Source organism: Myxocyprinus asiaticus, chromosome 20, assembly GCF_019703515.2.
Source record: "Myxocyprinus asiaticus isolate MX2 ecotype Aquarium Trade chromosome 20, UBuf_Myxa_2, whole genome shotgun sequence".
Taxonomy (NCBI): domain Eukaryota; kingdom Metazoa; phylum Chordata; class Actinopteri; order Cypriniformes; family Catostomidae; genus Myxocyprinus; species Myxocyprinus asiaticus.
The window spans coordinates 40,323,282-40,350,191 of record NC_059363.1 but is presented as its reverse complement, the minus strand read 5'-3'; the positions used below and the strand labels follow the sequence as shown (position 1 = coordinate 40,350,191).

Genomic DNA, 26,910 nt, shown 5'->3' with positions numbered 1-26,910 from the left:
ATAGTGGTGTGTGAGGGACCGACTGAAATATCAGTGTTAATTCATCGTTTCCCCGATTTGAAACTGGCACGCGAGACATTTTTTTTTTTACATAAGCGCAGATGAGAGTGCACCTGACACTATTACATGCTTTGTGCAGTTCGCGCTGCGGTGCCTACCAAAAGTTTAAACAAAGCAGGGGAAGAAGCAGAGGTGTAGAAATTGCACACATTGGTTCTTGCATGTATTGTCACCATTTTTGCTGAATGTGTGACAGTGATTTGAGAATGGGTCAGTCTTCCACACTTTGAGAACCACTGCCCTAGGGTAAGATGGTGCCCCCATAGGGAGGTGGTGCCCTACGCAGATTGCGTAATATGCATGTAGGGAGCAGCGGTACTGCGTGTCAATGCTTTCGGCAAATTACTAAAATAGAAAAATACTACAAATTTCTGGTTCTGGTTGGTGTGATCTACAGCCCAACCTCCAAGTTTGCAACACACAGCCCAGCCCCAAACTGCTTTTAACCAATGAACAAATCATAAAAAATTAAATATTTTATTTAATACACATTCGGGATGGCTCAGTCCACCCCTGTCCAGGCCTCCATATGGCCCTGCTTGGCTACAAAAAATAAATAAATAAATATAAAATCTATTAAAAATTCCACCTTTATTGCCCAGTTCATTGAACACATGCTGACATTTTGGGAAAACTTGCTCCAATACTGGGGTAAATGTGGGGTAATTTGTCACAATGGAACATGCCATTGAACCGGCGGCAACATTAGAGGGGACACATTCCCCTGCCACCACACCACCACAAAAACAAAATATACGCCTGCATTAAACAGTCTATTATAAGCTTTTGAGCAAAATGTAAAAGGTAAAACAATTAGGAGACATTTTTACCTTCACTCAGCCCAACTAATTAATTAATTATAAAAGAAATTTAGTCTGTAACTTTAGTTCTAATGAAAATTAAGCAGACAATTTATGTCTACAAAATAAATTTCAAGCATTTACCATAAAAATTTGTATGAAATAAGATTTATTTTTTATTTTTGTTAAGATCATAAAAACTTAACATAACGTTTTGTGTGTATGTATGTGTGTGTGTGTGTGTTTGTGTATACACACACATTATCTAATATATTTTTGCTTAAATTATTTTTAAAAAAGTATAATAAAATTTAATAGACTTTTAAAAAAGAAAGTAAAAGGTGTGACGAATGACACAGAAAAAAGGGGAGGGGTAATTCTCCGTTGTGTGGGTGTTTCTTGGCCAACTTCCACCTTACCTCATGTTGTTGAACTAGTGAAGAGTTTCATCAGAGCACTGGTGAACACCAGCAGTTGGAGTGGCGCACGTGGACTGCAGACTCTCCGGGTGAATTTACTTAAAAAGAAAACTATCTACCATTGTGAAATATTTTTTTGTTTTTAAAGACACTTGATTAGTTTGATGTAAAGTTTCAAACAATGTACATTCGCGCCTGTTCTGTACAAGGAACTGTGCCATACTTAAAATTAAGAAACATGTAAGGAAGAAAGAGATAGTGCTCGCGCTGAATTAATTAGCTGGAGAGCATGCGCGCGCTGTTTAAGTAGATTTCTGTGAGTCACTCCACTTTACTTCATTATGGTGGACAAGGGTCCTCTTCTGACTTCGGCTATTATTTTCTACCTGTCCATTGGGGCAGCAATATTTCAAATCCTGGAGGAACCGAGCTGGGAGATCGCAGTAAAACATTATAAAGCAGAAAAGGAGAAAATTTTGAAACAACACCCATGTCTTACAAAGGCTGACCTGGACCACATCCTAGAGGTAGGGTTACTATTGTTTGAGTGTTGTTACTTCAATAAATATAACGCAATAAGAATATTATTAATTAAAACACTTGCGTCTTGTAAACAATTAATTCTGGTAGCAGCCTCCAATGAGAACCATATAGTGAATTGTGGTTGGGAGTATAATTATTGTTGTAGTATGAAGGGAAAATGTTGTACATCTAGTGATTGTGGCTTTTACAATCGAAGGTATACATTTACGGTCTTTGTTAGATTATAATATTTCCACACAGGTTACTTGCTCTCTGGTTTATCATTGTATGGCTCTTTAGATAAATAGGACTTAATTAGACTTTTTAATGATAGACTATTCCAACATATATGTCTACTGCCAACCTCCAAATCATGTTCCTTTGTAACAATTATTATTATTTGCTTTATAGAAGGGATATGCAAAAGCAATGAATGGGGGTTTTCATAAGCATTTGACAGGGTTCCCGCCGTTCCTTAAAAAGTCTTAAAATAATTTTTCCAAAATTTAAGGTAATAAAAATATGATACAAAAAAGTCATAATTATCATTTAAAGAGGTCTTAAATTTGTTAGCGGAAAGACAGGAATCGTGATATGACCTAATGTGATTATCAAATTTCAAAATAATACGATTCAATTAAATAAATGCATGCGCTTTGTCCTTTAAAGTGAAAACGCGGCACTGTTGTATTTTCTCCAAACACGCGGGGGCTTGTGAGTGTTTTCAGCTGTTGCAGAGCAGTTCGCAATCATTAAGCCATATCGGAAATTGATGACAAGCGAGCACTAAAAACACTTAATCAACTTTTGATGATGATGATATAGTGTTGATGAAATATGACAATGTTTACTTTTAATTGTTTATATTGTAATACGTTAAAGATTATTGTATGAGTGCACATTTTATTTCGCTTTTCTGGTTGAATGAGCAGTTAGATGCAGTGAAGCACATTTCAAAATAAGAAACTAAAAGTTCCCCCCCCCCATATATATTAGGGTATATAATATTATTGGTATTTTGGTTGCACCATAAACTGCATCTGGAATTTAATTCAATTTGGACTCTTGTAGCCTTTGTCTGGCCCTCCCAATCACAGGAAGGAAAGACTAAGAACATTTCATAGAGGCTTCTAATTTTAAAAACTACTGATAGATTAATTGCCTTTCAACTCATTATCATACCAGCAAAATCAAATATTGTTCAACCTCTAATATGTATTTATTTATATAATGGTACATAAACCAATTTTAATGTGATATACATTATATGTGGAAAACGTGTCTTATGTATTTTAAACTTGCATATATCCAACCCTATTTGACTGATAAGCAATGTTTTGGCCATGTTGAATGTGTGCCCCTGCCTGTTTAAGTTAAGAGTCTGTGATACATGATTTATTTTGAGATTATGTTGGTTTGTTTTGTATGGGGATCCAGTATTTCATTTGTTCAGGTCTTGAAAAAGGTCTTAAAGTCTTAAACTTGATTTTTAAAACTGCAGCAACCCTGATTTGGATTCACTTCTTCGGGCATCTCTGTTGAAACATTTTGTGTGCATTTAGTGCTCTGCTGAAAGATCTCCTTGTAAAAAGAAATTAATTGATTAAGCTATAGAAGAGCAAAAGAAAGCTTTCATAGAATTCACATTCAATGTGAATATCTTTCATGGTTATGGCGATTGTTTCAATTTCTGGTGGTAAAGCCTTGCATCAAATGTGCCACTGTGTTTTTAGTTGTATTTTAGGGCTGAGCAAAATGTGAAGGAGTGTTACAGGATGGCATGCATGTCTGTTGAGTCTTTCAATTGCCTGAAACCAGAAATGAAGACATGAAGAAACAAGTCGTATGTTTCCCTACCCCCTTCCCCCGAAGTAACTGACATTCGAGTGTAGGAGTGTATGTCGTCCCCAGTGAGAACGAGTCTGCAAGCTGTGGTCACATTCCCCTCTTTCAGTTGTCTTTTGTTCTCTTTTGTTGCAATGCATGAGAGTGGTGAAAGACTGTGCATTACACTGTGAGGGGTTTCATTGCATCCGATGGGACATTTGGGGTTGTCTGTCAGCCGAGGAAGCAGTCCACCAAATGGCTTCAGACCCAACCAGTGCAACACCAAAACTAGAATGTCACAGCAGCAACTCCTCCCAAATGTATAACTCACAAATATTAATATTAAATAAGCAAAATAAATAATTATAGTGTGGTGTAGTGGCTTCCTGGATTCCTACTTGAGCACTGTTCCAGCTTAACTTTTCCTTATTTCAGTATTTTTGTGGGATTGGTAGTGGCTTTAAGAGCCCGACCTATATGGGATTTTTGAGACCGATTTTAGAGGGGGAAAATTCACAGATTACCGATATAGAAAACAGACCTCTTCTATGTGGGTTGTGCACTGATTTTGCACCGATATGACTATGCAAAGGTACTCGGAAGTCTGTTTTCTTAAATATTTTTTTCAAAGAATATTTGACATTATTATTATTATTATTAGTCAACAAATTCTAGAAATGAACACTGAGAAAATAAAGAATAAATAAAAATACAATAAATAGCTTAATAAACATCAGTACTGTTAGTATAATTCAATTGCTGACCATTTAAATAAAGAATAAATAAAATAAAAATCAGTACTGTATGTTTAGTATCAGTCAATTGCTGACCATTTAAATAAAGAATAAATAAAAATACAATAAATAGCTAAATAAACATCAGTATTACTGTTTAGTATCTGTCAATGGCTGACCATTTAAATAAAGAATAAATAAAAATAAAATAAATAGCTAAATAAACATCAGGGGCCGGTTGCACGAGCCACACGTACATTACAGCTTAGCCTAGTTGTGGCTCAAATGGGCACTAAGTCACAATTTACACTCCACTAAATATTTGAGCGTTGCACCACTAAATTTAGGTAGAACGTAACACTATGTATAAACTATATATATATACGGCAGCGTCCGACCATGAGTAACTGATGGAATAAAAAAAGCAGACTCATTTAATGACATCAATGAGCTCATGTTTTGGTTGACAGGCATCAGTCCTTTTGACATATGATGATGTTGGCATTTACACTCATTTACATTTACGTGAGAGATAAAAATGTACTGGTAAGTGGCTCTTCAGTATGAAACCGATCTAACGGTGCATACATATGTTTTTAAAATGAATAAATGTCTATTTTTCCAGCCTGTTGTATTAGTATTTATCACCCCTCATTTATTTTAGATACAGTTCCTATATATTATTATTTACACAGGGCATATATACTGTTTATTAAATCTACTTTTATTACGTATCCTATTTTAATGTCTGGAAAACCAGACTTTTAAATATTACATTTTATAAATGCAACGACTGGAATTGTTTGGTTAAAGGAGGTACCAAACTGTGAATCCTGAACAAAACAGTTTGGTGAATACATATTTACACATTAGCTTCCATTCAGCTGACAACAATGAAAGTAGCTACGTGGTTAGCTAGTTAGCTGTAAACTGTTGCCACTGATAGTAAAAGATGGACTTTATTTACTTTGCAGCATTGTGTCTCACCAACTAGGTAACAGTGAAGCGTGAAATCAACACTCACCACACACAATCCACCACCTGTCTGTTGAGCTGCAAAAAGATGCTCTGATGTTTACCTTTCACTCTGCTACATTACTGACTGCACTGACAAACTATAGATGGCTAACAGCAAACTGACATGATTGTCAGGGACAGGGTTAACGTTATATAAAATGATGGGGTCAATTTTTTAATGAACTTTCCAGTATGTATTTCACAAACTAGTTAGTAATTTAACGAGAAGAGACCGCTGAAATCCGCACTGCTGAACTCCCTGTCTGCAGAGCCACTAGCAGCTCAGAGTCAGCTCTGTAAACAATTGAGTCAGAGCGCGCTCTGCTGGACAAACTAAACTATGCTATAATATCGGCCGACTACGCTATAATATCGGCCGACTGATATATTGGTCGGGCACTAGTGGCTTTATGATTTATGAAGCATTATCATGATTGAACAAATTCCAAGTTTAATTTGTTTTCTTTATTATCTTTTCTTAGTTTATTAATTAATTTATTTGTTAAATGGACTCCTGAAAAGCATATTGTTATATTGGAGACAGACAAGTATAATTAGGAGTTCAAGCCCAAAGGGCTGAAACCCTATTGTAATTATTACGATTTTTAGGGGTTCAAGCGCTTAGCGCTGAAACCCTATTGTATTTGTTAAGATTTTTATTATTATTAGGGGTTCAAGTGCTTAGTACTGAAACCCTATTGTAATTGTTAAGATTTTTATTATTATTATTCCGCCATAAAACTGATCAGGAGAAGCAAACCGTAAGGCCTAGAGACTTGAAACTTGGTCAGATGGTAGTAGTATTGCTCGCTACTCAGAAATACACTCAATAGAGGGCGCTACAACGAAACTGCTCATAACTCCTAGACCGTTTGTCGTAGACTCAAGTGCTTTATACCATTGGAATCCTTGGCTCAAACCAAACAAAACGTATATCTCCGATTTCATTTCCGCCTAATAAAATGTTTCTCCATCTTGGATTTTTCATAAAACCTACTTTTGCGAACTAGGTTTTTCATCCGATCAGGACCAAACCAGTGCCAAATGATTCTATGGAGTCTCAATATCAAAAGTTATCAAAAAAAAGTTTGAACTTTCGACTCAAGCTGGCTACGGTATGCGAAAACATCGCAAGTAGGAGTGGCCAATTTTACATAAATGGTTATAACTCTTGAAGGAAATGAGATATCTTCACCTAACTTGACGTTTATGTAAGAGGTCAATCTTTGGTCGGCCAGAAAAGTTGGCGCGTTTTTGGCACATGGTGGCTCTATAATACCAAAAAAACATGAAATTGGCTGTAACTATGAAACCGTTAATCCTATTGACTTCAAAATTTGCATACATTGTCTTTGTCTCAGCTGCCATCATTGTTTATATGGACATTCACGTATGTTGAAAAACATGGCTGCCATCGGCCAATCAAAATTCAGCAGCTATTACACAAGGTTAAACAATGACCAATCGGAACGAAACTTGGTGGACCTATTTGACTCTTGGTCTGAGAGGGTTGTGCAAAGTTTTTAAAATCGGCCACTGGTGGTGCTATCACAATTTTTGTTGGTGTTAATGGTTGTATATAATGCAGTGTTGTGAAAAAACACAAGTAATATATATCACCTGATAGCTGTTCTCATTCTAAACAGCTTTGCCTCAAGAAGCTTTGGTGTCTTGTCAAACCATTCGGTACATATTTCAGATAATGTTAAAAACCTATTTTGCGAACTAGTCCTAGGTTTTTCACCCGATCAGAACCAACCCAGTGCAGAAATATACTCTGGAGTCTGATTATGAATAATTATTAAAAAAAATAAAATAAAAAAAAAAGTAGAAATTTCGACTCCTGGTCGCTAAGGGGTGCCAAAAGGGCGGGCCATTTTTACTAAAATGGCTATAACGCCCGAATGAAATTTAGATATTTTCACCAAACTCGGGTCACATGTGTATTAGCTCAATCTGAGGTCACAGTAAAAAAAAAATGCGGAGTTTGGCCCCTTGGTGACACTATAACAGGAAAAAAACATGAAAACAGCTCTAACTACGCAACTGTTAGTCTGATTGTTGAAAATCGGCATGCAGTGCCTTTGTCCAAGGTGCCATGACTGTTTATGAGGACATTGGCGTATCTTAAAAAACATGGGCGCCATCGGCCAATGAAATTTGAGCACTTATTAGACAAGGTTAACGGAGGCTGATCGGCACAAAATTTGGTGGGCCTGTTTAACTCCTGGAGAACTTTGAAAGAAATCAGACACCGAGTGGCGCCTCAGTAATCATGTTGAGTTTCACACATACAATATGCATATCATATGAGGAGATCTAACATTTTGAACAACTTTGCCTCAAGAACCACTGCTGTCAATCAAATCGTTCATTAAATATTCATGATTATGTAAAAAACCTACTTTTGTGAACTAGTCCTAGGTTTTTCACTCAACTTCAAAACAGTGCAGTACAATTCTCTGGACTCTCTAGGTCAGTAATTATCCAAAAAAAAAAACTTTACCCTATGGGTAGCTATAACGGTGTCATTTAGAAAATGGCCGTGGTCAAGTGTGCAAATAAGCCCATAATTCCTAAACAAAAACTCAGAACTTCACGAAAGTATTTGAGCACATGCAACTTGTGATTCTAAACAAGCATGCAGACTTCTATGGAGATCGGACCATAGGTGGCACTGAGCTTTAAAAACCATGTATTTCCTTAGTAAATTGCTTGAAAATTGCCTGTATTGGCTGTAAATGGTCTATTCCATCTATGATCTAGGTGGTTACATGCTTGCTAAATAAAACCTAATACCTTTTTATGCATGTGCTTAAAGGCCTTAAACCGCTTGAACCCCGTTAATTGCTGCTCACAGCTATATTTGTTTATTATTATTATTATTATTAATAATAATAATAATAATAATAATAATAATAATAATAATAATAATATTCTGCCATAAAACTGATTGGGCAGAGCGGGCCGTAAGGCCTAGAGACTTGAAACTTGGTCAGATGGTAGTAGTATTGCTCGCTACTCATAAACACGGACTCGGACAAATCGGTCAATAGGGGGCGCTACAGCATTCAAAAACTCGAAACTGTTCATAACTCCTAGACCCTTTGTTATAGACTCAAGTGCTTTATACCATGAAATTAGGTGAGCACATGCGACATATGATTCTAAACAAGCATGCAAACTTTTATGGAGATCGGACCATAGGTGGCACTATGAGCTTTAAAAACCTTTTAAAAACCATGTATTTCCTTAGTAAATTGCCTGTATTGGCTGTAAATGGTCTTCCATGTATGATCTAGGTGGTTAAATGCTTGCTAAATAAAACATAATACCTTTTTACGTATGTGCTCAACCCTCTGGGGTCGACGAATGCGTCCTTCTGGATTTTTTCCTCATAACAGCGGAAACAACTTAAAATACTCCCATTTTTGGGCATACAGATAAGTGTAAGACATTATTAGAGACTATAAAGGGCCTACTTTTATTTGTGTACACTCACAATAACAAAACCTTGTGCTTTTGTAAAATAAAGAAAATAAACAGGGTACGCTTTCAGCCCGTCTCTGTCTCTGCTAGCATCTTTCTGAAACATGTCACAAAAATGAACTGAAACTCCGCGAATACTTATCACACAAACATGAAACATATGTCTAAACTTAAAGCTTAAAAATGTCTACTTTTAAATAAAAGAAATCAAATTTAAAACAAATATTCTCCTGCAATGTAATCTGTATGAAACAAAGCGATGTACAGTTTCTCCTGGCTCAGCTAATTATCGCTAATGAGATCACACCCACCAGCAGAGCGCGCTATTCATACGGTAATGTGCTGAGGCGATCAATGCAAATGGTAAACGCTCCCAATAATGTCTTAAAAACATCAAGTTCATTCACTTCCTGCGTGTTTGGAAGATTGAGGAAGTGAGGAAGGTGAGGAAGGTCCTGGATAGTGACGAAGAGTTCACATTTTCCTCAGAAGAAGAGCGGGAATCCGACGATGAATGTTTGCATTTTGAAGAGCGACTTGATCCAGCCGAGGATACAATTTCAGATGAGTAGGTCTTTACTTACATTAGTTGACATGCTATTTTATAAAAACATGTACATATTTTACTAGTTGGACTATTTCATAATATAGCATAAATATACACTTGAAGCAATAAGCCCATTTACATACACAGCAATAAGCTGACTATTTAAAAAATTTGACAAAGAAAAAAACTGTTGACATTTGAAATAAGCATGTTAATTTACACTCAGCCCCGATGTGAAATCTTGTAAAATAAAAATCTGAAGTTGAATATTGCAATCTGCATTCACAAACAAAAACCTGTGTTTTGAATTCAAAGTTGCAGACAAATAGTCACACGTGTGAAATTACATTCAAATAAATACAATGACAGACACAAAATTTAATTCACTTTTGCAGTACAACTACAAATCATCTCTTACAACCTATCAAATCTGTGACAGCAACTTCAAATCTTTGCCTTGACTTTTGCAAAAACTTTAGCAAAAAACCTGTAGCAAAACTCACTTGTGCACTTGTAAATCCAGAAGCGAGAGAGCAGGCTATCAATGTTGGGTGTGGGTGTGGCCAGTGAATTCCTGACCAATCACAAGAGCTGGAACATTCAATACCGGAACAATCAAAACAAATCATAGCACTTGATGGCTTTCTCTACTTTATATAGACTTCAGTGTAAGTTAGAATGAATCTACTGTATTTTTCCACTGTATCTGAAATAGAGATATAGAAATGTGCATTTTGTGGTATTTTTAGTATTCACTTAATTCCCTTTAGATTGTAATGTGTGATATAAAGGGATAGATCCCCCCAAAATAAAAAAGATTGCCTTATTTACTCACCCTCATACCGTCCCAGATGCATATGACTTACTTTCTTCTGCAGAACATAAATAACCATACAATGCAAGTGTATGGTGGCCAGAACTCTGAAGGTCCAAATATCACAAAGGCATCAAAGGCATTGATCTGAAGTAATCAGTTTTGGGTGAGAACAAACCAAAAAAAATTTTAAATTTGTTTTTATTTTTTTACTGGACATCTTGCCATTGCAGTCTCTAGGCACGATCATGATTTTAGGCTTGATTACATCACTTAGAACATAAGATATACACTATATTGCCAGAAGTATTCGCTCACCCATCCAAATAATTGAATTCAGGTGTTCCAATCACTTCCATGGCCACAGGTGTATAAAATGAAGCACCTAGGCATGCAGACTGCTTCTACAAACATTTGTGAAAGAATGGGCCGCTCTCAGGAGCTCAGTGAATTCCAGCGTGGTACTGTGATAGGATGCCACCTGTGCAACAAGTCCAGTCGTGAAATTTCCTCGCTACTAAATATTCCACAGTCAACTGTCAGTGGTATTATAACAAAGTGGAAGCGATTGGGAATGACAGCAACTCAGCCACGAAGTGGTAGGCCACGTAAAATGACAGAGCGGGGTCAGCAGATGCTGAGGTGCATAGCGCGCAGAGGTCACCAACTTTCTGCAGAGTCAATTGCTACAGACCTCCAAAGTTCATGTGGCCTTCAGATTAGCTCAAGAACAGTGCATAGAGAGCTTCATGGAATGGGTTTCCATGGCTGAGCAGCTGCATCCAAGCCATACATCACCAAGTGCAATGCAAAGTGTCGGATGCAGTGGTGTAAAGCACGCCGCCACTGGACTCTAGAGCAGTGGAGATGCGTTCTCTGGAGTGACGAATCACGCTTCTCCATCTGGCAATCTGATGGACGAGTCTGGGTTTGGTGGTTGCCAGGAGAACGGTACTTGTCTTACAGCATTGTGCCAACTGTGAAGTTTGGTGGAGGGGGGATTATGGTGTGGGGTTGTTTTTCAGGAGCTGGGCTTGGCCCCTTAGTTCCAGTGAAAGGAACTCTGAATGCTTCAACATACCAAGAGATTTTGGACAATTCCATGCTCCCAACTTTGTGGGAACAGTTTGGGGATGGCCCCTTCCTGTTCCAACATGACTGCGCACCAGTGCACAAAGCAAGGTCCATAAAGACATGGATGAGCGAGTTTGGTGTGGAAGAACTTGACTGGCCTGCACAGAGTCCTGACCTCAACCCGATAGAGCACCTTTGGGATGAATTAGAGCGAAGACTGCGAGCCAGGCCTTCTCGTCCAACATCAGTGTCTGACCTCACAAATGCGCTTCTGGAAGAATGGTCAAAAATTCCCATAAACACACTCCTAAACCTTGTGGAAAGCCTTCCCAGAAGAGTTGAAGCTGTTATAGCTGCAAAGGGTGGGCCGACGTCATATTAAACCCTATGGATTAAGAATGGGATGTCACTTAAGTTCATATGCATCTAAAGGCAGATGAGCGAATACTTTTGGCAATATAGTGTACAATTGCCTGACCACAATGGCTTGCTTTAGTCTTGTTATTACTGAAGTCTAGTTTCTTACTGAAATGATTCGATGAATTTTCATTTTTGGGTGAATTATCACTTTAAAGTGATCATGACCATGGTAATCTCAAATAAACAAGACTAAAGCAAACCATCACGGTCAGGCAATTGTATAACCTTTTTTTTTTTTTTTTTTTTTAATCCCCTTTTTCTCCCCAATTTGGAATGCCCAATTCCCACTACTAGGTAAGTCCTTGTGGTGGCGCAGTTACTCCCCTCAATCTGGGTGGTAGTGGACAAGTCTCAGTTGCCTCCGCTTCTGAGTCAATCCGCGCATCTTATCACATGGCTCGCTGTGCCTGACACCGTGGAGACTCACAGCATGTGGAGGCTCATGCTACTCTCCACGATCCACGCACAACTTACTACGTGCCCCACTGAGAGTGAGAACCACTAATTGCGACCACGAGGAGGTTACCCCATGTGACTCTACCCTCCTTAGTAACCGGGCCAATTTGGTTGCTTAGGAGACCTGGCTGGAGTCACTCAGCATGAGGCAGTTGTATGTCTTAAGTTCTAAATCATGTATTGTGAAGGTTGTACGGGAAAGGACAAGTCGGGAAGCACAGAAACCGTCAAAGTAAAGCTTTTATTTTCTGCCCTCTGCACAGCCTGTACATTCACTCTAGTGTTTTCCTGGGTTCACACAGATAGCTTCACCAATAACAAAAACTCCATAAACAAACTTCTTAAAAGACATGCAGCTTTTTGACATTCGGGACACTGCCAACACTGGACTGACGTGTCGTTCTCTCTCTCCCTTCTGACGGTGGCGTGGCTGTTTTTATGGCGCTCTCCCCAGCTCACTGGAATTAGAGACGGATGATAGACATAATTTAGCTCAGGTGTAAGCGCCCTTACCACTTTCTCTCTCCGGGCGGGCGCTCGACCAAACCCCCGCTGCCACATATATCTTAAAGCATGAAGGTGTACATTCTTACTGCTTGATTCTAAGGATTGATGAGCATGGGCGGACTGATACAACAATGGTTAAAAAGGCCTTTAACTAGAGCTAAGAAATTAATTACTGTCATGTAAAGTAATATTTAAAAATTACCTATTTAATGAATTTAATTCTAAATAGATAATTAGAAGAACAGTCTTATTTCTAGCAAAAATGTACACTGTGTATAATATGTTTATTTCTTACAATAATTACAGGAGCATTACAGTTCACCTAAGTAAGTATGGCTTCTTTAGATTTAACCTTTGCTGGCAAATTTGCAACAATGAGATCAGTTACTGCAACAAAGTAGAAATATAAGTGAAACTGAAATAATAATAAAGGAACAATAAAGGCTTGATTTGCTGCTGATGGTAATTACTTCAGTCTAATACCTATTGGTACCTTACCAACACCTAACCTTTATTTAATGTATTGTGGAAATATGGAACTCTTGGCATATGACAGGTGGCTGGATTTACATCCTATATTATGAAATAATTCTGCAAACACATCTCCAATCATGTAAGATCCAGTATACTTGTCATTTGATGGCTTCACTAAACAAACTCCATTAAATATTTTAGTCCAAAAATTTGCACATTTGGAGAAATAGATGCATTTTTTATAAGTGTGCTTCATATTTTTTTAGCCAAAAATGTAATTCATGTAAATTTTCTAATGTGTTCTGAAGCACTACAGCACTCTAATACTCTGATATAGTGTGTGTTCTATTGAACCAGGAAGACAGAGGGAGCTGCGGGCAAGATATGATCCATATATGGAGGGAAGAAGATAATTTATTACATCAGAGATCACATGATAGTTGTTCCACATCCCAGGCAATTTAAATGAATGGGGCTCGATCCCTCGAACCACCTAACTTCATAGTAGGATTAAAAGCTCTGTGTAAATCTTAATAATAATGTTTAGACTTATGAAATACGTCGCAAATATATAGACTATTATGAACATATATGATTTGTCTATATTTTCCAAGCAAATGCTGGCATTTTTATAGGTTTAATTTTTGTATACTTAAAGAATTCTGCATCTGGCACTCAACCAGCTGTTTGCTATTGTCTGCATATTTGATAAATATTTTGATTTCTGCTTCATTCTATGAATGGAATCCACATGAAATCCACATGAAATCAATAAAAGAAGCTGTTATAACCACTCAATGATAATTGAAACTAAGATGTATGCAGTATGTTATGTTTAATTTGTATTGTTTACATGCTGCTGTCATGGAGCTAAGCTAATGCTAACCAGGCACAATTGTGGTTTGATAAAACTCTATAGTTTTAAAGTTATCATAATCAGATTACCTTATTAGACATGTAGCTTTAGCTACATTGTGTCTCTAGTTGCTTATTAGGCCAGTGTCATTTATATTTTCAAATTAAAATTTTAAAAGGGAATATATATAAAAAAAAATGGTTCTGTTTCTGCTGCTTGTATGTTGTCCTAAAGATTTGGTTAGAATCAGTCCAATGTGCGAATCTGTTCAACCAGTTAATTACAGAATACATTCAAAAGAACAATTCATAGCAGAAAGTCATAATTGCAACAGCAGTTTTCACTGATAAACAGGCATTAACAAAATCTGTGTGCGCAGAACTGTACGACTGCAGGGGTGTGTGGAGTATTTTTTGATGAGAACTCTTTGAAGTAGTTTAAGAAGTTCTGAACATTTTTTCTAATTGTAATAGTAATTTGTCACGTTATTAATGTCCTGACTATATATTGTGATCAGTTGAATGCAACTTTGGTGAATAAAAGTACCAATTTCTTTCCATAAGTGAAAAATCTGTACATTATTCCAAACTTTTGGGTGCCTGTGTGTGTGTGTGCATGCATATATATGGGTGTGCATATATTATATTGATTTTATATATATTATAATTATATGTATAGCGTTGTCAAGGTACCAAAATTAGTTGGTACCGATACCAGTGAAATTTCACGGTTCTCAATACCAATTTTGGTACCACAGCATAAATATGACAATGTGCTATTGAACACACCAGTTTAGCCTATTTAAAAAGTTACATTTCAATGTAAATAATACATTTATTATCGTTTCCTTCAAGTGTTTCTCAATCAAGGATGCATTGCTTAAGTGTTTTTAAGTAGCACCCAACTGAAATCTGTTTTATTCTTTACCAAATCTAGTTTTCATTTTTGTTGTTATTATTATTATTTTCCAGAACTCCATATTTTAGAGTTTAATTTAATCATCAAAATGGTGTCTAATCAATTCATTCTTAAATCTTTTAACAAGTGAAAATAGAACTTTTCAATAGATCCCAACCGATAAGGGATTTTTGAGACCGCTACCGATTTTAGAGGGGGGAAATTCACAGATTACCAATATGTTGGCAGATATAGTTAATTTTTGAGCTGGAATGAAAACCGATCGAGCACCGATATGACTATGCAAAGGTACTCCGAAGGCTGCTTTCTTAAATATTTTTATCAAAGAATATTTGACATTATTATTATACATTGTCAACCAATTGTAGAAATGAACACTGAAAAAATAAATACAATAAATAGCTAAATAAACATCAGTACTGTATGTTTAGTATCAGTCAGTTGCTGACCATTTAAAGAATAAATTAAAATTATAGCTAAATCAAAATCAGTATTGTATGTTTAGTATCAGTCAATGGCTGACCATTTAAATAAAGAATAAATTCAAATAACATAAATAGCTAAATAAACATCAGTACTGTTTAGTATCAGTCAATTGCTGACCATTTAAATAAAGAATAAAATAAATAGCGAAATAAACATCAGTAGTATTGTTTCGTATCAGTCAATTGCCGACCATTTAAATTAAAATAAATAGCTAAATAAACATCAGTAGTACTGTTTAATATCAGTCAAATGCCAGTCCACTAGGGGCAGGTTGTAAAACAAGAAGCATTTACACCTGCCATGTCAAGAGATAAAAAGCGGCAGCGGTGTTACACCGTATTCTGCTATACAAGTTCAGGGGAAACTTTCAACGGTGGAAAACCTGACTTTTACAAAATTTAATTTAAATGCAACGACTGGAATTGTTCAGTTGAAGGGAGTACCAAACTGCGAATCCTGAACAAAACAGTTTGGTGAATACATGTTTACACACTAGCTTCCACTCAGCTGACAAGGTATGAAAGTAGCTATGTGGTTAGCTAGTTAGCTATAAGCTTATTGTCACAGAGACTAAAAGATGGACATTGTTTATTTACTTTCCAGCATTGTGTCTCACCAACTAGGTAACAACGTAGTGTGAAATCAACACTCAACAGACACAATCCACCACCGCACCTTTGTCTGCTGAGCTGCAGAAAGATGCTCTCAATCTGCTGCATTACTGACTGCACTGACAAACTATAGCTGGCTAACAAAGCAAACAGATGTGATAAGCATGAGTGACATGGTTGTCAGGGACAGGGTTAACATTATATTAGTTATATTGAAAAGGGAAAATGATGGAGTCATTGTTTATTAACTTTCCAGGATGTATTTCACAAACTAGCTAGCAACTTACCATGAAGACACTGCTTAACTCCGCACCACTTACCTCCGCCCTGTCTGCAGAACCACCATCAGATTAGCTCTGTAAACAGTGGAGTCGGAGCACGCTCTGCTGGACAAACTGCATTGACACCAATTCTAAATCACCCCAAGCATTGTTTTCTGCATTATATGTTCTGAAAAAAAAAGTTTTCATATCTGCGCTTATCGGTAAACTTATACCAGTATATCTGTGAAAGGCTAATATCGGCCGATAATATCTACTTTTCACTACTTTTCAACATGTCACCATTGCAATTTTTTGCCAAACTTTTATTCAACAACAGTCTTGCTTGTGATATATTGCTTTATTATTATTATCATTACAGTGAATATTAGATTTTACTATACAGTTGTAATATATTTCTGTCACAATTTCTTCAATTTCAGGGCTCTAGTTTATATTATGAAACGTGCTTTATGATGTGTCTTTTTTGCTAGAGGCTTCGCTTTCTGGATAAAGAGTTTGCGACATGGAGACCACATCTGAAATCTCATCTCTTTCTCAAACCATTTGAGGAAACTGATTGCCTTAAACCATTTAAGTTTTAAACCCAATAAGTAGGAGTACTGTGAACTTGCATACATCGAGTCATATGCACATATATTTTAGTGTTGGTTAGTCAATCATTTAGAGTATACTTAAAGATTTTAGTTACTTCCATTAATTCAGTTTATAAGAAAACAAATTACATAAGAGTAAGACTAAGCAAAAACTAACATTGGTATAAAGCATTGATGACAGAAAAGGAGAGTATTCTTAAACAGTATTTATTGGAATAAAAAATTTACTTACAAGATTCTCAAGCATAAAACAAAATCAGTGGGCTGTGCAATCAAAATATATAACATTAAAACAATTTTAACTTAGACTTATTCACTGAACTGAAGTCAGCTATTCCTTTAACATTTTAACAGACTGTACAAATGGGGACATTTTAAAATATAATTAAAAAAACTGCTGTTTTAAAGTTTATAAAAACAGGAAATTCAACTGCTGTGTGCTAACGCCACCAGAAACAGGGTGGATTTCATACTACTGATTCAAAAGTTATTTTTTTGAGTGCAAGCAACTTTGCCCTGGCCTTCCCATCCTCAAGATTCAACAGCACTGTCTGTATGAACTCCAAAAATGTTGTCAGCTTCTTTGGGTAGATTATGTGTAGTGCATAAAGTAGCCCAAAAAGCACCACCAGTGCACTGACCCAAGACTTGTCAGACATTACCACCTCATCTTCAAGCAAAATAAATACTTCCAGTGGGTTGAAAGGCAACGTTCCCTCTTCCTCCTCTACAGCAATGATGGCAACTGCTCCTGGTCAAGCTCCTCTTTCTAAATGCATTGAAATAATCTTTGTTAGTGTGTCTCCACATATCTTCAAAACAAATAGACCCTAGCAGACACCATATTTAAATTTTCATGAATGAAAATGAGGCTGTGAGGGATAGATGTACGGTCCATTCAATAGGCTGTAATTTTTTAAAGATCCTGTATCGCTTCTAATTTTTCATAACACGTTTTTCAGATTTAATTTGGAAAGATGTATTTTCAAGGGTGTATCAACTGAGAATTCTAGAGCTAAGTAAAAAGATATACAAAACATTGAACGGGAATGTATGTCTATCACTTGCAGCCTCTTTTTCATTAACATTTTTCTTTTTTTTTTTATATATGGCGTCATCCTGACTAAAGTCCATTATTACAAAATAGAAGGAAAAGTGGTGCTTAAAGGGTTAGTCCACCCAAAAATGAAAATTCTCTCATTTACCCTCATTCCATCTCAGATGTGTGTAACTTTCATTGTTCATCTGAACACAAATGAAGATTTTTTTTTAAGTTTCGAAGGTGCAGGTCCATAGAATGGAAAGACAGCAACCAACACTTTCAAGGTCCAACAGTCACATGTAGGATACATAATAGTAATCCATATCCAGTCACTCAATGAAGGTCTTCAGAAGCAAAATGTTGCATGTTTTTAAAACAAATCCATAATTAAGACGTTATTAATGATAAACCATTGCTTATGGCGAAAACGTGAGAGAACAGTTGCATTTGGATTCTCCTGTTATGTCATGAAGAATGCGTATCACTGAGCGTCGCTTCAGCTGACGTAAGTGCTTATGTACATGCCGACGCGATGCTCAGTGATGTGCACTTCAGAAGACTTCTAAAACCTTAATTTGTGTGCAGAAGAACAACGAAAGACACACACACCTGAAATGGAATGAGGGTGAGTATTATGAGAGAATTTTTATTTTTGGGTGGACTAATCCTTTAAGACAACTTGAATGCTCAACTATGCAGCCACTGAACCCAAGCCATGTGTTTATGCTGATGTCAGCTAAAAGGTTAAAATGTTGCTAAGTACATATGAATAATGTAGTCCTAATGTGTGTCCTACCTTGACTGTCTTGAAGACATCTGACTCTTCTTTCAGATATAGTGGCAGGCCTGCCAGGATGGTAGTTCAAATGACATCTATGTCATTGTTGTCCTTGAAGACGAAACACAAAATTAGCATAATTTAACTCCCAATTAAGCAACATTTATGGACAGTTTATTTTCATGATTCATGACAAGACAATTTTCAACCACTGCAAACGTAGCTACACCATGCAACAGTAGTAATTACTTGACACTTTTATACAAACCAACATAAAGAGAGATTCCTTGCATGGGGCAACTTCAGGATAAGTACAAGTACACGTCATTGGTAGTGTACCCCATGGGATTTTTAAGGAGTAATTCACCCAAACATGAAAATTCTGTTATCATATACTCACCTGCTTGTCGTTCTAAACCTGTATTACTTTTGTTAATCTTTGGAAAACAAATGAAGATATTTTGAGGAATTTTCCAGCTATTTTTGTCCATACAATGAAAGTCTATGATGACCAGAACTTCAAGACTCAACTGGTATTCTTCTGAAGCACTTTGAATGATAAACAGACTGAAATTTAAGTTGATATTTACTCTGCCTACACAGCCTGAATCAAAAATGGCGGCACGCTACATTGGTTCTTGGACGTCATGATGTCGGTCAAGTGATGTCTGAGAAACAGTGAGGTTTAATGTTAGTTAAGATTTGTGCTACCATTTTTGTCCAGGCTGTGTATGCATGATTTGATCAATGTTTTGATATGATTTAAGGGTGAATAACAACTTAAATTTCAGTCTAATAATCATACAAAGGGATTGTATTGCTTCACAAGACTTAGGACAGTGTTTCCCAATCACTGTGCCGTGAAAGGTTGTCAGGTGTGCCGTGGAAAATTATCAAATTCCACAAAATAAATAAATGCATGAAAATTTTTATAATTTCAGGGATCCAAACTCCTCACCTTTTGGAGAAATTCGCCATTTTGAAACCATAATCAGTCACTTTTGTGATTGTGAAGAGCAATAATTAATGTGCAAAAGTGACTGATATTTATATGCGTTAAGGGTCTTTCATATGACTCGCGTCAGCGCTGCAGAATACACTGAAGTCTATGAAGTGACGACACTTTACACCAAAGTGTTTTTCACACACGTTTTTGCTTCACCAATAATGTCTTTGAGAGTACTAAGCAACAACACATTTTTAAAATCTGTCCAAATTTGTGAAGAGACATTGTACGTCTCATTTCTTTTAATTAAATATTACCTTGTTGTTTACAAATATCAGAGACCCCAGTTATTGAACTAATTTAAATTCACCAAGAAAATGCTTAGACCTAAACCTAAACGAGTCCTTTTATTACTTTCTGCTATTAAAGCTACTGCAAGCTTTTTTTCTCTCTTCCAAATACATGTTTTCAATGTTTATTGTGCACATCTCATGCATTTTTACGTGGCAAACTTGTAAAATCGCCCCTCTGTGACGCTTTCAGCAACTCTTGTCATGTGGAGGGCAATGCGGCGCTTGACGCTGGCGTTGAACGGAGCGTTGACGCCTCAACTCGTGGAATGCGCTTTACAATGACGAAAACATTATTGAAACTCAAAATTATTATTTGTCTATTATTGTGGTCTTTTCTGATAAAAGCCATGCTCAGCAGTTTAAATAAGCTACTGTAGGAAGATGAAACTGTAGATCTGCTTTGTGAGTTTTAATAAAGGAGAAGGACGTCATTGAAACACTATTATTGTTGTCTTTTTGGATGAAAAATAATGCTCAGACTGAAGGAAGACTATAGATCTGCTTTGTTCATTTAATGCTTAAACACTATAAAGTCTCTTGGTAGATTTCGGTCATGAACGACTCAAAATGATTCACTGACTCACTCATAGCACATAAGATGCTCATTTGTTGCCAACTATTGACATTTCCAGAAGGGGTCACTGAACTAATCAGTTAATAAAATTGAACAAATTTGTGAAACAGAAGCAAGCCTCACCAAAATACTCTTTATTTTGCAGCTAATTTTGCACAATTGTAAACTTGAATAAACTTGAATCACTAAAATAGCTGGAATTGGTGCTTTTAGCTTATACTTTAAAAAAAAAAAAAAATATCCCCAGAAAAAATTTTCGTGGACCAGTGATTGTCTTACCTTTTTTGCCCCTCTTGAGTTTGCATCCCTGTAATTTGTTGTGGCATTGCAAGAACAAATCTACAAATTAGAAAAGAAGCACATTTTTTGTTTTTTCATTACCCATTTAGCGCTCTTGCCACCTGTGACCTCACACGGCGTAGCCTACCTATGTGAATGTTTTAATTAATTTTTTTATTTTTTGCATTGCCAAATTTCAAACATTACAAGTAAACACACTACTAAGATGGACAGAAAACATGGACAAGTTCTTGAAAAGGAAAAATGTTGACGATGGTTAGCCTATGTGGGATTGTGGTGTGCTGTATAATGTTTTAGTCGTAAAAAGTGTGCCATGGCAGAAAAAAGGTTGGGAAACACTGACTTAGAATATATCAACTGTGCTGCATGGATTACTTTTACGGTGCCTTTGTCCTTTTTGGAGCGAAAAATTCATTGACTTTCATTTATTGACAAACAGCTTAAATTTTAACATACTTAAATTTTCATATTTGTGTAAACTATGTCTTTAAGGATCTGTTGATAACATGCTAATTGTCTCATCCCATACAACACTACAGCCCATCAATTTGTTCAGTGTGAATACTGCTCACTTAGGATTTTAGTATTGCAGCCATCTTGTTGCCACTGACACCACCCTTTGCTGCCTTTGCTCTGAAAAGTTTAAGAAGCTGTGGAGTGTGTTTGTCCAGTGAGTAAAATGTCAGATTTTGGTTGGTGATTCAGTGAAACTTTGCAAGTACCTGCAACAATTGATTAATAGAAAACACATCAGATGACAAGATAGTTCTGAATAATAATAATAAAAAAAAAAAAATAATAAAAAAAAAAAGAAAATACTTTTGCAGTGCTTTTCTACCCTACAAGTAATCTCTGAGCACTACTAGGTGCAGAGATGTTTAACTTACCCAAAAATGAAACTTCTGTCATCATTTACTCACCTTCATGTCATTCCAAACCTAGTCAATCATTTTTGGGTGAACTATTCTTTTAAAGACAGCATGAAACCAAGATTAATTGGAATATAATGAAGAACCTTTAAATATTAGTCCACCCAAAAATGAAAATTCTCAGTTTTCTCACCCTCATTCTATCTCAGATGTATGTGACTTTCGTTGTTCATCTGAACACAAGGTTTTAGAAGAAGTCTTCTGAGGTGCAGGCCCATAGAATGGAAAAAGACAGCAACCAACACTTTCAAGCTCCAGCAGTCATATTTAGGATGCATAATTGTAATCTATATCAATCCAGTCGCTCAGTAAAAGTCTTCTGAAGTGAAATGTTACGTGTTTGTAAGAAACAAATACATAAGACATTTTTAATGATAAAAAGAGCTTCAAATAAAAAATGTGACGAGCAAATAGCTTCGTCTGACATATTAACTTACGTTAGCAAACCATCTACCATAGACATTTTGGTCTCATTGACACAACCTCTTGCATTCCCGCCCTCCTAAGCCATTTTGAATTTTAAGAAAACTTTCCAGCCATCATAACCAGTCCTCGAGCCTCTTTCCTTTAAGCAGGAGTATGCTAGCTGAAACTGATGTAGCTGATCATAAATAAAAAAAAAAATAAAAACCGGCGTGAGTGACGGTTATGGAGATGTGGAGGATGGTCAGTCAGTCTCCTCTCTGGTTAAAAATAACAAAATGGCACGGAACTCGTTTGTCTATGTCCGACAATAACTAAATTTCCGACTGGCAAAACTGGTGTAATCGCTGCACATCAACAATTGCCACTGATTAAAAAATTTTTTGAAGCAATGTTGCATTGGCTCTTTGCTTCATAGCTAGCTAACGTTACACAAAATAGCGTTAATTAGCTGGTTGATCTTATGAAGAGATACGACAATAAAATGTTAAAACATTTTAAAGTGCTCTAAACCGGGATGAAGTAGCTCTACATGTTTACATGTTCTCTTGACAGTGAGTCATCCTGTTCTGATTCTGTAAGTGAACCGTGGGGGACGGGCGTGGGCAGATGAGACCTGGTGAAATTATTTTTTTTTTTTCTCTGTCTGGTGTGTGAGGAAGCACACTGTGATAATATTTTCCCATGAGTAAAATAAATTACATTACAGAGTATGTACATGTATGCTTCATATGAATTTATTTATTTATATTTATGTATTTATTTATTTGATTAGTTATTTTGTTATTAAATTAGTTATGAAAGGTATAAAATCATGGATAGGCCTGTAGGCTATACAAAAGTAATTTTTTGGAAAATAACATTTAAAAAGAAATTAGAAACCTGTAAGTAAACCTACTTACTGCTTTCTAATTTCTTTTAATATTATTTTGTTGTCAGCCATAGACATAAGCTTCTAGATTAAATGAATTGCTGCAACTTAAATCAATAGAGTTAAAAAAAAAACATATAAATTATAGTAACTTATTCAGATTGCGTTCTACTTAATATAATCAGTCGAGTACACAACATTTATTTTTAAGTACAATTAACTTTTTAACAGTTTTAAGTAAAATGAACTTATTTCATTTAGCAAATGTCACTGTTAGGTTTTACAGTGCATAAACTGAAAGACTGCTCAGCAAAAAAGCCACTGCTCCAAAACCGCCATAAAAAAGCCAGACTACAGTTTGCAAGTGCACAAAGGGACATAGATCTTTTTGGTCTGATGATACAAAAATTGGACTGTTCGGCCATAATGACCATCGTTATGTTTTGGAGGAAAAAGGGTGAGGCTTGCAAGCCGAAGAACACCATCCCAACCATGAAGCATGGGGTTGGCAGCATCATGTTGTGGGGGTGCTTTGCTGCAGGAGGGACTGATGTACTTCACAAAATAGATGGAATCATGAGGAAGGAAATTTATGTGGATATATTGAAGCAACATCTCAAGACATCAGCCAGGAAGTTAAAGCTTGGTCACAAATGGGTTTTCCAAATGGACAATGACCCCAAGCATACCTCCAAATTTGTGGCAAAATGGCTTAAGGACAACAAAGTCAAGGTATTGGAGTGGCCATCACAAAGCCCTGACCTCGATCCGATAGAAAATTTGTGGGCAGAACTTAGTAGGGCCTCGTGGTGGCGTGGTTACTCACCTCAGTCTGGGTGGCGGAGGACAAGTCTCAGTTCCCTCCACTTCTGAGACCGTCAATCCGCACATCTTATCACGTGGCTCGTCATGCATGACACCGCGGAGACTCCGCATGTGACGACTCATGCTTCTCTCCGTGATCCATGCACAACTTACCACGCGCCCCATTGAGAGCGAGAACCACTCTGTGACCACGAGTTGGTTACCCCATGTGACTGTACCCTCCCTAGCAACCAGAACAATTTGGTTGCTTGGGAGACCTGGCTGGAGTCACTCAGCACACCCTGGATTCAAACTCTCAACTTCAGGGGTGGTTGTCAGCGTCAATACTCGCTGAGCTACCCAGACCCCTTGACATTTCACATTCTTAAATAGTGACCTAACTGACCTAAGACAGGGAATGTTTTCTACGAATAAATGTAGGAAGGCACAAAAGGAATTGTGAAAAAATTTAGTTTAAATGTATTTGGCTAAGGTGTATGTAAACTTCTGACTTCAACTGTGTGTGTGTGTGTGTGTGTATATATACACACACACACACACACACACACAGTGCATCCGGAAAGTATTCACAGCGCTTCACTTTTTCCACATTTTGTTATGTTACAGCCTTATTCCAAAATGGATTAAATTCATTATTTTCCTCAAAATTCTACAAACAATACCCCATAATGACAACGTGAAAAGTTTGTTTGAAATCTTTGCAAATGTATTAAAAATAAAAATAAATTATTGATGTTTTTTTTTAAATCACATGTACATAACTATTCACAGCCTTTGCCATGACACTCAAAATTGAGCTCAGGTGCATCCCGTTTCCACTGATCATCCTTGAGATGTTTCTACAACTTGATTGGAGTCCCCCTGTGGTAAATTCAGTTGATTGGACATGATTTGGAAAGGCACACACCTGTCTATATAAGGTCCCACAGTTAACAGTGCATGTCAGAGCACAAACCAAGACATGAAGTCCAAGGAATTGTCTGTAGACCTCCGTGACAGGATTGTATCGAGGCACAGATCTGGGGAAGGTTACAGAAAAATGTCTGCAGCATTGAAGGTCCCAATGAGCACAGTGGCCTCCATCATCCGTAAACGGAAGAAGTTTGGAACCACCAGGACTCTTCCTAGAGCTGGCCACCCGGCCAAACTGAGCGATCGGGGGAGAAGAGCCTTAGACAGAGAGGTGACCAAGAACCCGATGGTCACTCTGACAGAGCTCCAGTGTTTCTCTGTGGAGAGAGGAGAACCTTCCAGAAGAACAACCACCTCTGCAGCACTCCACCAATCAGGCCTGTATGGTAGAGTTGCCAGACGGAAGCCACTCCTCAGTAAAAGGCACATGACAGCCCGCCTGGAGTTTGCCAAAAGGCACCTGAAGGACTCTCAGACCATGAGAAACAAAATTCTGTGGCCTGAATGGCAAGCGTCATGTCTGGAGGAAACCAGGCACTGCTCATCACCTGGCCAATACCATCCCTACAGTGAAGCATGGTGGTGGCAGCATCATGCTGTGGGGATATTTTTCAGCGGTAGGAACTGGGAGACTAGTCAGGATTGAGGGAAAGATGAATGCAGCAATGTACAGAGACATCCTTGATGAAAACCTGCTCCAGAGCGCTCTGGACCTCAGACTGGGGCGAAGGTTCATCTTCCAACAGGACAACAACCCTAAGCACACAGCCAAGATTACAAAGGAGTGGCTACGGGACAACTCTGTGAATGTCCTTGAGTGGCCCAGTCTTGAACCCGATTGAACATCTCTGGAGAGATCTGAAAATGGCTGTGCACCGACGCTCCCCATCCAACCTGATGGAGCTTGAGAGGTCCTGCAAAGAAGAATGGGAGAAACTGACCAAAAAATAGGTGTGCCAAGCTTGTAGCATCATACTCAAAAAGACTTGAGGCTGTAATTGGTGCCAAAGGTTCTTCAACAAAGTATTGAGCAAAGGCTGTGAATACTTATGTACATGTGATTTTTTTATTTTTTATTTTTTTTATAAATTTACAAAGATTTCAAACAAACTTCTTTCACGTTGTCATTTTGGGGTATTGTTTGTAGAATTTTGAGGAAAATAATGAATTTAATCCATTTTGGAATAAGGCTGTAACAAAACAAAATGTGGAAAAAGTGAAGGGCTGTGAATACTTTCCGGATGCTGTGTGTTTGTGTGTGTGTGTGTGTGTGTGTGTGTATGTATAGGTGCATCTCAATGAATTAGAATGTTGTGGAAAAGTTCATTTATTTCAGTAATTCAACTCAAATTGTGAAACTCGTGTATTAAATAAATTCAATGCACACAGACTGAAGTAGTTCAAGTCTTTGGTTCTTTTAATTGTGATGATTTTGGCTCACATTTAACAAAAACCCACCAATTCATCTCAACAAATTAGAATACATCATAAGACCAATAAAAAAAAACATTTTTAGTGAATTGTTGGCCTTCTGGAAAGTATGTTCATTTACTGTATATGAACTCAATACTTGGTAGGGGCTCCTTTTGCTTTAATTACCGCCTCAATTCGGCGTGGCATGGAGGTGATCAGTTTGTAGCACTGCTGAGGTGGTATGGAAGCCCAGGTTTCTTTGACAGTGGCCTTCAGCTCATCTGCATTTTTTGGTCTCTTGTTTCTCATTTTCCTCTTGACAATACCCCATAGATTCTCTATGGGGTTCAAGTCTGGTGAGTTTGCTGGCCAGTCAAGCACACCAACACCATGGTCATTTAACCAACTTTTGGTGCTTTTGGCAGTGTGGGCAGGTGCCAAATCCTGCTGGAAAATGAAATCAGCACCTTTAAAAAGCTGGTCAGCAGAAGGAAGCATGATGTGCTCCAAAATATCTTGGTAAACGGGTGCAGTGACTTTGGTTTTCAAAAAACACAATGGACCAACACCAGCAGATGACATTGCACCCCAAATCATCACAGACTGTGGAAACTTAACACTGGACTTCAAGCAACT

General features: G+C 37.2%; 2 protein-coding genes across 2 annotated transcripts in view; both read left to right on the top strand.

Moving 5' to 3' along the window:
- LOC127411120 (uncharacterized) overlaps positions 1 to 26,910 on the top strand; it is a 418,430-nt gene that overhangs the window by 81,244 nt on the left and 310,276 nt on the right. The gene's annotated exons all lie outside the window — the stretch shown is intronic.
- kcnk5a (potassium channel, subfamily K, member 5a) overlaps positions 1,328 to 26,910 on the top strand; it is a 90,094-nt gene continuing 64,511 nt past the window's right edge. The window contains exon 1 of the mRNA XM_051646245.1: positions 1,328 to 1,806. Within this exon, the coding sequence (XP_051502205.1) occupies positions 1,621 to 1,806 (186 nt within the window). The 5' untranslated portion in view covers positions 1,328 to 1,620. The remainder of the gene's footprint in view (positions 1,807 to 26,910) is intronic.